We start from the raw sequence: 15085 nt of genomic DNA, 5'->3' as shown, positions 1-15085 counted from the left end.
CAATTCGTTAAAAGTTAGATTTACCACAGTCTTTAAAGGGATCGCTGCTCCTACCTGCGTAGGGTACAAACGTTTTTGCGTCATAGGGACGTAAGTGGTGTTTACCACATACGTAGGACGCACAACAAACATGCTATCAGTTTTTGTAACTGTCTGAGTGTTTTATGGGTTTAGAAATGTTTTTCAGAGCTATAAGCGGTTATCTTGTTTTCGCTTTAAGAGGGGAATGAAAACTGATAACTGAAGAAAGTTCCAGACACTTTTTTCTATTTAACCATGTGGTGGAGACGGACCCTTAGCTCGAGCTACCGATGCTATGTGGAACGCAGGCGCAGTGGGGCAAAGGTAATTCCGTGTTTGCTGTATAAACCTGCAGCAAAGCAGAAGACAAATGAATGTGTTTTAGCACATCACTGTGAATGACTCTAAAATAAGAGGCACAACAAATCTGTTTGGGTTTTTTTAGGGTTTCTGTAGTCAGGCAACTCAGGCAGAATATTATATAATCATACAAAATGCTTTTATTATTAACGTTTCTTCAGCTGGTTGCCTTTATATGCGCGCAGAAGAAGAATAAAAATACCCTGCATCACTAAGCTCTAATTATATGATACAGAGAGGAGCTAAAGCTTGTGGAGAAGATCTTACTTCCTATGAAAAGCTTCATGTTTGGATATTTCATATCACTTTTAGTAATCCTGGAGAAGTCAAGTAATATAAGACATCAAGAAAAGGCAATTTAAGATGTCTGGGAAATGTAATAAATTTCTGATGAGGAATAAATTAGGTTTATTCCCACTTAAAATGGCTAAAATCACACATAAAGTCAAACGTACATGATGAAAACATCATTATTCTGTATTTTGAAGGAGGATTTATTTAGCTTGGTGTGCTCCTGACTTCTGAAATGAGAGTAAACACCATGGTAAGACTGATCAAGATGAAAAATAAAATGGATATTTGCAACTATATGTGCATATATGTGCTTTAGCACATCAATTTCATATATACTTATCAGTCATAAGATGATAAACCCTGACGGATCATATGAAGCAGCTCATCTGGTTACAACACAGTACTCTACTCTGCTGCACATCTGAACGTCACCCAAAACACACAATCCCTTCTCTGAAATATGGTTGTGGCGGCCTCATGTTGTGGGGATGCTTTTCTTTACCAAGAACAGAGAAACTGGGAGATTGAAAATGGTGAACCCTGCAAGAACACTTAGAAAAAGAGGTGGAGGTTCACCTTTAAGGAGGACAAAACACTCCTAAACAAACACCCAGAAACTGTCTAATGTTTGTCTGTCTATAGAATAAAGTCCCAAAACATGCACTGAAGTGTATTGGCAACAACTATTTGAAGAAACATGTATACTATGATTAGGATTAGGGTTTGTTTCAGACCTTTCACAAAAGCAAAACAATCAGATGGAAGGACAACGAAGCAAAGTCAGCAAAAATAATCCCCTCTGTCTGTTATTCATCAATCTGAAAAGGAGTGGATAGAAGTAAACACTTATTTCTCTTTCCTCTACCCAAACAAAATGCCAGTTAGAATAATAATAGACAACCAAAGAATTACATTACAAACAGACTAAAACAGTACAGTGTTAGAAATAAATATATCCAGCATTCAGTTTTTGTCCTCATTCCAATATTGATCAAAAACCATCACATTATTTTTAACTGTTTTAGGTTTTCACTCTGCTTTGGCTCATTTCTCCCTGTATGTCCTGGTGATACTTTTAAATGAAAACTTTGTTTTTATCAAAAAATCAGTTTTCAGCTTCATCCAAAATTAAAAAGTAGCAGCATTTCTACCCATATTTTAGTAATTTTATTAAGCTTTTTTTTTTTGCATTTGTAAGTAGGTGTTAGGGTAACTTAGGTGTTACTGTAACTTTTATCATTTATTGTAATATATTTCTCATTGTGAGAATTTTGATGTATTGTTACAATAAATTGCAAATAATTGATGTTTGAAAAAAAATCTGTCTGTGTTTTTAGTTTTGCTATTTTTTTCACTGTTCAACAAGAGTATCAATAAATATCAATAAATCTGAAAATATGATTAATGCAGTTACTATGTGCAGTTTAGTGATGCTAATTACACTTCGTTACTGTGAATATTGTCCTAAAGAAGCTTTGTTTTTCCAAGAGCTGACTTTGTGATAGTCATAAAGTTATCTGAAAAAGGAATCAATAGTTACTGTCACTTTTATCAATAGTCCCACAAAATATGATACAAATTTAAGCTCAGTATTTGTAAACGTACCATCTACATTGGAGATCCAGATATTGGTATATTTAATTTTTTCACTAATAAAACTCCTTTATCAGATTTGGCGCTGCCTCACCAGACCCACATGCAGCGCTCCGGCCTTTCCTGCGGGCCGGATCACAGGCGCTTCAGGCTCTGGATGTTTGGAACAGGCACTTTGTGGAGAATGGTGTGACGGAGCCTGAACAGTCAAGCCAATACATCATCGCTCATCTGCTTGGAGCGAAAACAGTGAGTCACTCTTTCCTCTGTTTCCTATTTAATCCTTCCAGGACAGCGATAGCATCTCTTCCTGATCTGTTTCCAGATAGAAAGTGTCGAGCAGCAGAGGTTAGCAGAGTTCCTCAGCAAAGAGGAAACGCAGCAGGTGTGGCGGCTCTGCTCCAAACGTCTCTCCAGGTGAGTGCCTTGTTGAAATCTCTGTGTGTGAAATCACAAGTGATAGTTTTCTGGGTTTGTGATGTGCAGAATGCCGGTGCAGTTCGTCATTGAGGAGTGGGACTTCAGAGACCTGACGCTGAAGATGAGGCCTCCAGTTTTCATACCCAGGCCTGAAACCGAGGTTGGTGACAATAAAAACAAAAAGACTTCACGCTGGAACACGCCTCTTCATTTATCATCAACTTTATTTTTACAGACGTGAAACCTTTGGACACACACATATTGTCAAGTTTGGTTTACTGTGCGATTCCCCACTTGAAAGGGAAAGTCTCTACTGTGAATCTTAACTGGATTTCACTCAGAGAGAAGTCACTTTAGCTGATCCGTCTTTATTTTTATATGATGGTCATCATAGTTTTTAGCCTTCCAGCCACATAGGTGAAATAATCAAACAGATTTCCACCCCTTTAAACCAATTCTTCCAAAAGTATAATAAATATCAAATATTTTATAGTAAAATTCAACACCAATAAATAAATTAGCATATTTATCAACATTTCTTAAATATATTTTTAGTCAAAATTCTATTCCACATTTATTCATTTTTCACTTTCTACCATAAACAACACCAAGTGTATTTTTTATTTTATTAATTTTTTTTTTTAATTACTCACTTGGTTTGATTTCAATATTAAAGCTGTTCCGTACAACAATCAATCAGAGTCCATGTGCTGCTCCAATGAGACTCAGGAAATAAGCAACAGCATTGTGAGGCTCACCGGCCGCCTTCACAGTTTGTAGAAAACCTTTGCACGGTTCTGAATTCATGCGCTACCAGCTCTGTTTGCTTCTCATGCTGTGGCAGTGAGACGTCAGTCACACCAAAAGTACCTGCACTCTGATTGCTAGGAGATTGAGTCCACCTGGTTCTCATCACTAACCAGGAGAGAAGCCTGGTGCAGCAGAAGGTGCAGCAGAAAGGTGCAGCAGAAAGGTGCTGCAGAAGGTGCAGCAGAAGGTGCTGCAGAAGGTGCAGCAGAAGGTGCAGCAGAAGGGAGTGGCTGCCTGGCAGTTCGCCAGAACACATATTAAAACAGACAAAAACTAGTAGCAACATTCATAGTAAAACAATGAATAATTAACAGAAGTAATGAATTATAGGGAGCAGATTTAGACAGTGGCTTGCAAAAGTGTTCATACCTCTTCAGCTTCTCCATATTTTGTCACTTTACAACCACAAACATAAATATATTTCATTGGACTTGTGCACACCGCACCTTTCAGTTTTTTAATCGTTTTAAAAAAAAAATTAATCATGTATGACTTCCTTTCTGCTTCACAATTGTACTTCACTTTGTGTTGGTCTTTCACATACATTTCTAATTAAATATATTTATGTTTGTGGTTGTAATGTGGAAAAAGGTTTAAGGGGTTTGAATACTTTTGAAAGCCAATCTATGTAAATATGTGATTAGAAATGTCATGAGATCAATCACACTCTAGAGCTGTGATTAACTTTATAAAAGTAAAAATGCACATTTTCAAAAATGTTTCATAAAATGTTTAATTGGTTTTCATAGTCAGAAATGTTTAAATAAAAGTAATTTTGTTCCCAATACAGTAAAACTGTCGCCATCGGTGGCTACGCTAACTAGCCTGAGCGTTCATGGCAGAGTCTGCTAAAAGGGAGAATCTGTAGGAAAGCAGAGGGAAGAGCAGCGCGTACATGAGCAGTGATTGAACAGAGGCTCTGATCGATTTGTTAGCACTGGGAGCTAACAAACAAGCCAGAGGAGCTTGATTTTTTTTTCACAGATTATCTGTTTCATATTAGTTTTAACAAAAAAGTAAAGAACATAATTAACAAAACAAAATTAAGAGATCACTTGAAACGATCAGTTTCTCTGTTTTAACTTTTTACAGGAATATGTTTGAGTAAAATGAACATTGTTCTTTTACACTATGAACTTCTGACACATGTCTCAAATAACGCAAAGAAAACAAGTTCATATTGATTTAGAAACAACAATACTAATGTTTTAACTCAGACATCAACATTTGGTGGAATAACCACGGAGGTTTTCAGTGCAGGTGGGCTCTTCATTTGTTCCAGAGCTGCATTTTTATAAAAATTTAAACCAGGTTTATCTGTGTTTCGTTTGGTGCAGGAGTTGGTTGAACTGGTGCTCACAGATCTACAGAATCATCCTGGGTCCACAGAGACGCCGCCAACGTGTTTGGAAGTGGGTTGCGGTTCTGGTGCCATTTCTCTCAGCCTGCTGAAGAGCCTCCCTCAGGTGAGCTTTGTGGTTATAATCAGAAGCAGCTTGTTAGCCTCACCGCCATGCGTCATATTCCTGAAAGCTGCTCGCTGCACATTTAGGAATTGCATAATCAGTTTGTTCAGAGGCCTTTTTGAAACACAGGAACAAGCTGCGGATGAATCACCAGGAAATTCAGAGAAAGGCTTTCTGGCTTTTTATTTCACTGTCTCTCTGCTGCAGCAGCATCTCCACTAGGATGCATCGCTTCAGACTGAATGGAGGAAATATTACCAGAGGCAGCTCTGTAGAAGAAATTACAGGAATTTATTGTGTTTTTTCGGTGTAGCTTTATAGCATAGCTGGCACATGTGGTTGGAAAATGTTCCCTAACACTCCCTTGGCATATTAAATGCTCCGTCTGTAAACTGACACTTGTAGCTAAATATTTAGATGTCAGCTCATGGTCAGAAAGTGAAGCAGTTGGCGCCGCTTCTCCAGGACGCTTTCACAAAAGGAGAAAACATTCCTGATTACTGAAGGTTCCTGCGCTTACATTCATTTATAACAACACTGTTTAACAACAGGAGCAAAATACAAACTAAAATATTTATGTTTAGTGTGCAAGAAAACCAAGAACATGCATATTTTACCAGTGGAAAACGTCTGAGAGTCCTTGTTAGAAAAATCAAAAAGTCCTGTTAAAATGAATAAACCAAGAGAAATGTAGATGAAGAAGTGGAGGTCTGACTAATTTTAGGGATGAAAATTAGACAGACTTCTAATAAAATAAACATTGAAAAGCAGGAACAGCGTGTTATTTAACTAAGAAGAGAACAAGAATAATCCTGGACTTGTTTTTGTACCTTTAGTCATGGCTCAGTTTTCCTTTGTTCTCCGTAACAAGCAGACTTCTAGGAAACTGTGGAAAAAAACTGAGCTCTGCAATCTTAAATGATTCATTCCTAATCTGGAAAATGCAGTTAATAACCGTATAAAGAGCTTTTCAAAAGCTACAGTGTACAATTCATCATAAGTAACGAAGAAAAGAATCATTCAGTGTTTATTTTAGGACTAATAGACCCAAAGCTCTGAGTCACGTACTTTTATCTCTCTTTCTGAATAAAATACTTCCTAGCAGAAGTAGTGCAATAAAACAACTAATCCTGTTTGTATGTAATCTGCAGACATTCAATAAGATAATTTAACAGTAATTATTACATTTAGTTTAATACTGGCTGCTTGTTTTAGAGCAAACATCTAAGAAATTTGAGAAAAAAGAAGATCAGGATACACATTTATTGAAGCTGTCATCTTTAAATGAATGTAGCTGATTCAGTGTTGCTATCTACATTTATCCTTATAAATGTAGATAAATCCTTTAAAACAAAATAGTTTATGCTTTGAGAAAACTTTTCACAATATCTAATAGCCATAACTAGAGGAGAAAATAACCTGTTTTGATTTTGGAGCCAATATTTCTATTAGGAATTAATGTCATAAAGTGATAAATCTCATCTGATAAGCAGTGAATGACGTATTTTATCACCGTTTCCTCTCATCGTTAGGGCGCTGTTACTGGAATGCTAACGCGTGAGTTCGGCCGAGGCGCTCGAAGGACGAGTGACGATGTCACATTTCTCTTTCTCTCCTTCCACTTCCTTGTTAAAACCTGTCGGATCAGCTGGGTGTGCGTCGCCGTGCTTCCCAACTTTCACAAAAGCTTTCATCACGCCGTTTGCTGAAGAACAGAGCTGCCTCTGTGCTTCACACCCGACTTGCATGAGAAGATTCGCTTTCATTTTGGTTAATAAATACAAAGTGTGGAAACGCATGTTGATCAAATAAAAACAACCGTTTGCCTGGTGATAAATGTGAGGGGGGGGGAAATGCTTTTGTGTGTTTTAAAGTGTGAGGGAGCAGCAGGTTATGAGAAGTCCGTCCTGAAAACAGAAAGTTTTTTACTCGGCGTGTTTGTTTCTCCTCCTCCAGCTCGAAGCCTTTGCCTTGGAGCGAAGCCAGGATGCGGTTGATTTAAGCCGGGAGAATGCGTCGAGGTAATTGCGCCACAGTAAGCAAACTGTGACTGTCCCAGAGGTTGGAAGTTACTCTTTCTATGATTTTTAAAAACATTTTTTTAGTGTTGCTGTTGTGTTGTTGTTTCTTCTGCAGGTTGGGGCTTCAGGACAGACTAAAGGTTTATCATATGGATGTGATAAAAGGTATAAAAACACAGACTGAGACAAAATGCTGTGTTTTTCTCTAATTAACCAGACTTATCAGGTTCTGCTCTCTATTGCTGTGGGTTTTTTCCAGACGCAGAACAGATGCCAGGTCTGTTTAGCTCCATTTCAGTGTTGGTCAGTAACCCTCCTTACCTGTTTTCAGAGGACATGGCAACCCTGGAGCCGGAAATTTCTAGGTGACCTGCAAACAAATCTCTACATTTGATCTGAAAATGTGTGAAAACCGATTACTGGAGCTTCCTCACAGGCGGACGTAGCTGCTCTCTGGAAATTCATCTATCATAAAACAAAAGACAAAGATCACATGTGTCAAACTCGAGGCCCGTGGGCCAAATCTGGCCCACCATAACTTTTTATGTGGCCCTCTAAATTCTAGACTAAACATTAAATATGCTTAAATATTATGTTATCAAGCAAATCAATGCAGTTTTTATCAGTTTATTGCCAAATTACATCAAGCAATCCCTCCAGTTTCTTGTGAATTGTCGTGGAAATTCAAGCAAAAAACAAATCCTGCACTTTTTTGTGCTAATAATCGGTAGTTTATTGCAGATTTTTCTCAGAAATTGTGAAAAACTTTCTTACTTGTTCTAAACGGCTGCCTCACCCTTAACTGGTGTCAGGATTATGGTCCATGATCTATACAGCGAGTAATAACAAGTCATAAATAAGCACAAATATCACAAATATTTCCAAATTAGTAGCACAAACTCTTTGATTTTTGTTTTGCAGAAAATCACAAACCAATCGTGAAATCCTGGAGGGACTGAAAAAATGTTCAATATAATTTGATTTTAAGAACTTAAGAATATTTTTGATGGGTTTTATCAATACATTCTGGTCCAACCGACCCTTTAAGAACATTCCTGATCTTGATTTGGCCCAAAACAAAAATGTGCTTGACATCGATCGCTGACATAGATACTTGATTCTAGACATACAAGAATGAAGCAAACAACTCAGTTCATTTATAGATTTCCATTTGTCAGTAAATACCTTGAAGTCAGATCATCTATATTTAAGGACACATGATTTAAATTATGAGCCGTTTGTCCTGATAGCCTGGAAGACGAACTAATAACAAATAGCATTTATAGGTTTTTGTGCTGGTGAAGACGTCAACACGTCAGATTTAGTTCATAAAAAATGAAACTGTCCAGCCAAAACCAAGCAACGTGCACTAACCGCTGTTGACAGAGCGGTTTTATCATCCATAATTTATCAGCAGATTATCTGCTCAAGCAGAAACTGCTGAAGTCAGGGAAAAAAATAGTCTTTATTATTTTAAATCTGAAGATAACTTGGGTAAAAATGCAAGTAAGGGATAATGTTTGAGTTTCCAGACTTATTATTTAAAAGATAAAACAATCTGTATTACATTGATTTATATATTTTGTGTTTGAACTTTGATTTTCCAGATTGCAGCTCGAGTTAAATGTTATTTTCATATCAGTGCTTTGAGTTTCTGACTCAGAACTTGTTCAAAAATGAATAAATGAGACATTTTGAAGCATTTTTGGCATCGGGACAACATTACGGGTTTTAATCCTAACATTACGGGTTTTAATCCTAACATTACGGGTTTTAATTCTAACATTACGGGTTTTAATCCTAACATTACGGGTTTTATTCCTAACATTACGGGTTTTAATTCTAACATTACGGGTTTTAATCCTAACATTACGGGTTTTAATCCTAACATTACGGGTTTTAATTCCAACATTACGGGTTTTAATCCTAACATTACGGGTTTTAATTCCAACATTACGGGTTTTAATTCCAACATTACGGGTTTTAATCCTAACATTACGGGTTTTAATCCTAACATTACGGGTTTTAATCCTAACATTACGGGTTTTAATGCTAACATTACGGGTTTTAATGCTAACATTACGGGTTTTAATCCTAACATTACGGGTTTTAATCCTAACATTACGGGTTTTAATTCTAACATTACGGGTTTTAATTCTAACATTACGGGTTTTAATCCTAACATTACGGGTTTTAATTCTGACTTGTGGTTCTGTGGGACTGATGGCAACTCCAGTTGGGATTTATTTTTACTTCTTACTTTCAGATTAATCGGATTAATCAATTATTGAAATAACCGCCAGCTAGTTTAATAATCGATTAATCATTAACAGAGTATAAAGTTTCTAAAAAAAAAGAGTATTTGCTGATAGAATAAAATACTCTATAATTAAGACAAAAATATAGACATCTTGTATTTGTAATAAAAATAAAACACCCTTTTTCTGCAAATATGTTTTATCATAAATTCCTCAAGTTGCATAGATTTAACTTCATTTGGTAGAAAGTTAAACAAATGTTGCTATTCAACTGATAATCGGTTAATCCAATAACTAATCAACAGATCAGTCGTATTAATTAGTCAAGCAGAAAGGCTGAGAAATCCACATGTTGATGTTAGAAATATTTTTTATGATGCATCCTTTGCTACAAAGTAATCCCATGTTATTGCGTTTTACTTAAAAAAGGATTTGAATTGTTTATTTTCATCTTTTATTGCATTGTTTAAAAAGGCTTAAAAGAAAATTCTACAGACTGTGCCATTTTTTAATCATCAGGCTAATCAATTGATTTATCGATTACTAAAATAATCATTAGTTGCAGCCCTACTTACTTTATAAGAGCCCAGTTGTTTCTCTGGGTTAACTCTGGGTTTTATTCACTAAATAAAACTTATAAAGACAAATGTTTGCACTGGGTTGCAGTTTTGGACAATTGTCTGTTGGTCTGTCCAATAAAATCCAGATAAACCAGAATAAAATTATATGTTTGGCTTGTAAATATGTTGACAATCTAGTACAGTGGTTCCCAAAGTGTGGGGCGTGGCCCCTAGGGCGTCGCAGTGCCGTTGCAGGGGGGGCGTGGGAAGCAGTACGGATGAATGACAGAAAACAGTTACACAAAAGTGTTTCACTGTAAAGATGGTTTGTAGTTTGTTTTGTTGCAACCTGAAGTGTGAAATAAACTTCAGTGGAGTTTGAAAACAAAATATGCATAAAGGTTTATGTAGGTTTATGTCTGGTTGACCGATGTGTCTGCCCAGTTGATTTTTTTTTTCTTTTTTGGGGGGATTTTATTGTAATCCATAGGGGGAACAGAAGAAAATCTTTGGTAACCACTGATCTAGTGAATGAGTCCAGTGAGCAGCTGCCTGCTGTCATGCTGTGTGAAATGCTGCTTCTGCTCAGCTTCGTTCAGGGTGAATCAAAACTGTAGTAAAATTTAAAACACAGTTTAAAAATTAACTACACTGAGCACTGAATTCGTTCAGCCAAGAAGTTTGTTTCTGATTTGTTTAATTAAACAATTAAACGGCTGGGACTTTAAAAAGCTGAACGTATTGTTATTTTAATTCTTGACCAAAGTGTTTCACGTTTTCTCTGGTTCTCAGCATTTTGGCTGATTTACGTCCAGTCAGAGGAAACATGTTGGTAGAATTAAAAGATTACTTTAAGCCTAAATCTGGCAACGCTGAGACATTTTTTGGGCTAAACTTTGTTGTTTTTTGTTCCCTTTAATCAGAAGAATAATAAAATCTGAATATTAAATACTTTCAGAGATGAAAACGGTGCATTAATAAATTATTTAAGTGCATCAAGCAGATTTCAAGTGATGATTATAGTTTAGTTTTTCTGTTGGTTTAAATTAGTTTTTTCAAAAAGCATTGTATCTTGATTATGTATACATCGATTGGGAAATTAATAGTTAATAGAAATAATAGCAGTTCAGCAATAATTGAATATATTTTCTAATTGACTCTGAAGTTGACTCTGATTGCCGCCATGATGAATACGGCGTGCCGCATTTTGATGAAAGCTGACGTAAACTGCTTGTGTGAAGAAAATTAAAAGATCAATTTCAGATGAGTTGGAAATAAATTCATGAACATCATGTTTTAGTTTAATAAAAGGACGACATTGCTCCATTTCATCTGAAAACGTTTTCTCAGTTTTAATAACTTCGATGTTTTCCAGGTTTGAGGATTGCGCCGCGTTAGATGGAGGTGAAGATGGACTGAATGTGATCAGACAGATTTTAACTCTGGCTCCAGACTTTCTGTCAAACAGAGGGTAAGGCAGCCAACACACACACACACACACACACCTGGGTTTAATTCCTAATGGCACCTTTACGCAGAAGGGGCCGTCTCTGAAAAACACACGTATCATGTTGCGTGTTTAACGAGCTTTCTGCGAGGCGTCCCCTGAACCCAGTTCCAGGCAGACGCTGCCTCCATCAAGGTCACCCACCGCCTGTAATCCTGTTGTGTTAATTTGATTTTAAGCCTTTTTCATCTCAATCCTCCCTTTGATAAACAACAGCCGGATTTACTTGGAGGTGGACCCCAGACACCCTGCGCTCATTCGCCGCTGGGTGGAGGACAACGTGGAGGAGCTGCGGTTCGTGGAAACACGGCAGGACGTCAGCGGCAAGTCAGTGCTTCAAAGAGATCAACACACATTCCAAGAATTTCAGATTCTAACTGGGAGTTGTGTGGTCTAAATCTTTGCATTTGGTGTGGTTTTGCTTCCTAGGCCTCGTTTCTGCATCCTCCAGAAAGAGGAGTCACATAAGGCCCCCGAGGTGGATCAGGATTGAGAAACCCAGATCCTATTACGCTGGCTTTAGCTCAGGTCGCCTCGGCTCGGCTCGCCCCCCCCCACACCTGACCCCATCTCCTCAAAATTAACAATTTCACACAAATAGTTTCCGTACCAACACTGCACTTTTTACCAGCGGACAGTCAGCAAACACGCCCCATCTCGCAATAAAAAAAAAAAGAGGAAAGTGTGTGTGCGACGGCACAAAGCAGGCTCAGAGCTGAAGGTAATTACCAAAGCTTTTCTTAGAACGCTCCCTCTCAGAATCCGCCTCTCTCCTCCCAGGAAGCATTCAGTAGTTCTGTGAATCCGCTGATGAGCGGTCCTCCCCTTTCGCTCGTCCACCCCGCTGACTCAGATTGTATCGTTGAGCAAAAAGACACACTCAAAACGCGATCCGAATTCAAGCTCAAAGGCCGCACAAAGCCCTTTGTGTCTCAAAGGTTTTGTGTGGCGAAAACATTTCACAACGACGAGCGTCACAAGAGCCGGCAGCATGTGATTGTTAGTGGTGCGGAGTTGTTGAAATAACTGGATTTTAAGCAGCACAGAAATTGTAAGTTCCAGTTTTAATAGAAAAAAATGTACACATGTAAAAAGTACAAAAATGGTTTTGCTGAGAAAAATAAAATGGCATGAAAGACGTCTCAGTGAAATCAGTGTCATTTCTTAACCAGTATGTACATCCAGACGCGGCGGCGTCCATGTCTGAGGAGCCTACAGTACCGACCTCCTGCTCTCCACAGGAGGGTTGAAGTCTGAAGCCAGACACGTCAGAACGTCTCTGTGACTGGCCTCCGCAGGTCCAAACTACCTGCTGCACAGTGTCTCCTCCTCCTCTAGGGTAAATCGGGTCAGTTCAGCTCCGCTCCTGCTCACACCTTGAAGGGGTAGTCCTGCAGGAAACGCAGCAGCGGCTTGGGGAGCGGCAGCTGCTCCACGCCGGCGCTGTGTCTGTTGATGACGAGGCGTGTCAGGTGCTGCAGAGTCGGGAGGTTCTGAGGTTTGTACACGGCCCGCTTCAGCTTCAGCACCACCGACGCCTCCTGGGCCGGCGGCTCGGAGGGCTTCGCCGGCGCCGCCTGCTCCTCCGCCCTCCGCTCCTCCGCTTTCCGCTCCGCCCCCATGTAGTGCTGCACCAAGCTGGGGACGTTGGGGAAGGACGAGAGGCTGGCCCGCGCCCCGGAGCTGGAGTCCAGCAGGAACTGGGCGCCGCTGTACTGGATCCGGATGCTGGTGGGTCCGCGCGCCGTCCTGACCGACAGGGTCAGCATGTACAGAGGGTGGCTGCTGTCCCGCACCAGGAAGGCTCCCTCTGGGGTGTCCTGCAGGGCGGCGTGGGCCTGCGCTGCAGTGATGGCTCCCCAGTACCAACCTGCACACACACCAAAACATTATGAACCTCACAGAACAGTTCTGCTCTGATGAACATGAAAACACTGGAGAAAATCTACCAAACAGTGAGTTAAATGGGTCCAGTCACTGATTTTACACGTTTTTACTGCACAAACAGATAAACAAAACAAGAAAATTATTAAAATGAACATAAACCAAAATATCACAAAATAAATTCAAATCAACTCAATAATTTACATTCTGATGATTAATTTATTTGTTCTTAACATCCCAGTTGTTCTGTTTCTTCAAAAGTTGCTACTTTTCAAATGTTATTGTGCTTTATTCTTGGTCAGTGACATTAACAGTGATTCTGATTCTGAATTGATATTTTGTTTACAGAAAAAGAAACAATCCATTTTATTGATGGTTTCGCTTGAATCAAGTTTGTTTTCCACAAAGTGGAAAATGCAAATTAACTAACATGAATACATCATGTAAACATGACAGATTTAGCCAGAGAGGCAAATTCTCATCTTTGATGGTTTTTGGTGTTTTTTATTTTATTTATTTATTTTTAATATTTATATTATCTTCCAGTTACAGGGTCAACTGTTTACAAAATTAAAATGTATTTGTCTTTTCAGATCTCCAGTGCAATCAATACGTTACTTGAAAACTGTCTTAAAACAGCAATATTATGGTTTGGTACAATTTACCATCCAGCTGAATTTGCAATCATGATAAGCCAAACAAAAATATTCATCTTATGACTGGAAGACTTTACCTGAATTTTCTAGGTAGCAGAAGTTGCTGGCAATCGCCCGCAGGTCCTTGGTGGGGTCCCATTTTGGGGGTTTGCTCTGAAAGCACGGGGCAATGGCGGCTGTTCCCTCCCGCATGCCCCACGGGGCCTGAGAAGATGGAGCAGCAGGGAGAAGAGACCTGGGTCTGGGGAAAGAAACGAGAAGAAAAAAACGATGGAAAAATTATTATAACTGGCACAAACAAAACCCCCTCCGTAAATAAACCAGGCGTTACACTTCCAGGCTTTCATTAAGGGCCACATTTTGACCTTTTGTTCCCGGATAATTTTGGTTTTATGTTGCCATGTGGTAAGAGAGAAATGTTTTCTTTCAACGTCTGTATTCGTGTTAATTAGAAAGCATGTTAAATTTAGACAACTCTGTACTAGACATATTAATCTTGAAGGAAAATACAGTTCCTATTTATTAATATTCAGGGTTCCTTTTTTATAAATCTTTTTACAATTTTTATGACACGGCATTTTTGTTTTCTAATATTAAATTAACACACACACACACACATATATATATATATATATATATATATATATATATATATATATATATATATATATATATATATAAACCTTTCTAATAAACTTGGCATTCAGTTTAACCTGAAAAATGTTTCCGTGCAGATAAACAAACAGGACAGATTTTGTTCTCAGATATGCGCCCTGACGTAAAAACGGCGAAAACAAAGAAAAGTCTACTCACCCTCGTTCACAAAGAATCATACTATAAAATCCTCCGGCGTAAAAATACGATTTGTTGTTTGGATTCAGAAACTAAACGCAAAAAAAAAAAAAAAGCAGAGAGACGCGATGTGTCTGGAGAGACGGGTGCCTTTCTATTAAGACAAAAAAAAACAACAAATCAGACCTGTAGTATCGGTTCTACGTGAAAAGGCGAAACACGAAGCCGACCAGGATACGTTGCTGTCATGAACGTGAAAAAAAAAAAAGCCACTTCCCCGGTGCGAAGCGGCGCAGGTTAAAGAAATATAAAGCGACTTTTCTGTCAAAAAGCTCGGTCCGGCGGCGGCGGCGGCGGTTCGGAGTGTGTTGTCGCCAGACTGAGATCCAAATGTGTGAGGGACGGAGGCTAAAAGCTCGGCTTTTAAAATTTACCGTTTCCTA

The 15085-nt window shown here is 38.6% G+C and overlaps 2 protein-coding genes across 3 annotated transcripts; one reads left to right on the top strand and one right to left on the bottom strand.

Moving 5' to 3' along the window:
* Positions 1-77: 77 nt before the first annotated feature.
* Positions 78-11993, top strand: hemk1 (HemK methyltransferase family member 1). Its single transcript, XM_032549842.1, is given in 12 exon segments — positions 78-345; positions 2346-2408; positions 2410-2517; positions 2594-2685; positions 2755-2848; positions 4836-4964; positions 6921-6985; positions 7101-7150; positions 7245-7350; positions 11179-11274; positions 11527-11637; positions 11740-11993. Coding segments are annotated over 12 exon segments (1047 nt in total). The 5' UTR covers positions 78-276; the 3' UTR covers positions 11804-11993.
* A 362-nt stretch (positions 11994-12355) lies between these two features.
* LOC116710683 (cytokine-inducible SH2-containing protein) lies at positions 12356-15085 on the bottom strand. 2 transcript variants are annotated; one of them, XM_032549844.1, is made up of 3 exons: positions 14829-15085; positions 13928-14091; positions 12356-13180 (listed from the first exon to the last, which is right to left on the bottom strand). In XM_032549844.1, exons 2-3 carry the CDS (start codon positions 14040-14042, stop codon positions 12681-12683), a joined length of 615 nt encoding a protein of 204 aa, XP_032405735.1. In that variant the 5' UTR covers positions 14043-14091; positions 14829-15085; the 3' UTR covers positions 12356-12680. The 2 variants fall into 2 exon arrangements, with proteins under 2 accessions (XP_032405735.1, XP_032405734.1); XM_032549843.1 differs by having other exon boundaries at positions 14664-15081.

This window comes from Xiphophorus hellerii, chromosome 20 (genome assembly GCF_003331165.1).
Source record: "Xiphophorus hellerii strain 12219 chromosome 20, Xiphophorus_hellerii-4.1, whole genome shotgun sequence".
NCBI lineage: Eukaryota > Metazoa > Chordata > Actinopteri > Cyprinodontiformes > Poeciliidae > Xiphophorus > Xiphophorus hellerii.
This window is presented reverse-complemented; position numbering and strand designations above follow the sequence as displayed.

Excerpts from the sequence above, each read along its gene's own strand:
- LOC116710683 (XM_032549843.1), bottom strand. The coding sequence starts at position 14,683 with ATGATTCTTTGTGAACGAGG. Across the intron at positions 14,092-14,663 it reads ATGATTCTTTGTGAACGAGG|ACCCAGGTCTCTTCTCCCTG; the intron begins GTGAGTAGACTT and ends TTCTTTCCCCAG. Across the intron at positions 13,181-13,927 it reads CTGCTACCTAGAAAATTCAG|GTTGGTACTGGGGAGCCATC; the intron begins GTAAAGTCTTCC and ends GTGTGTGTGCAG.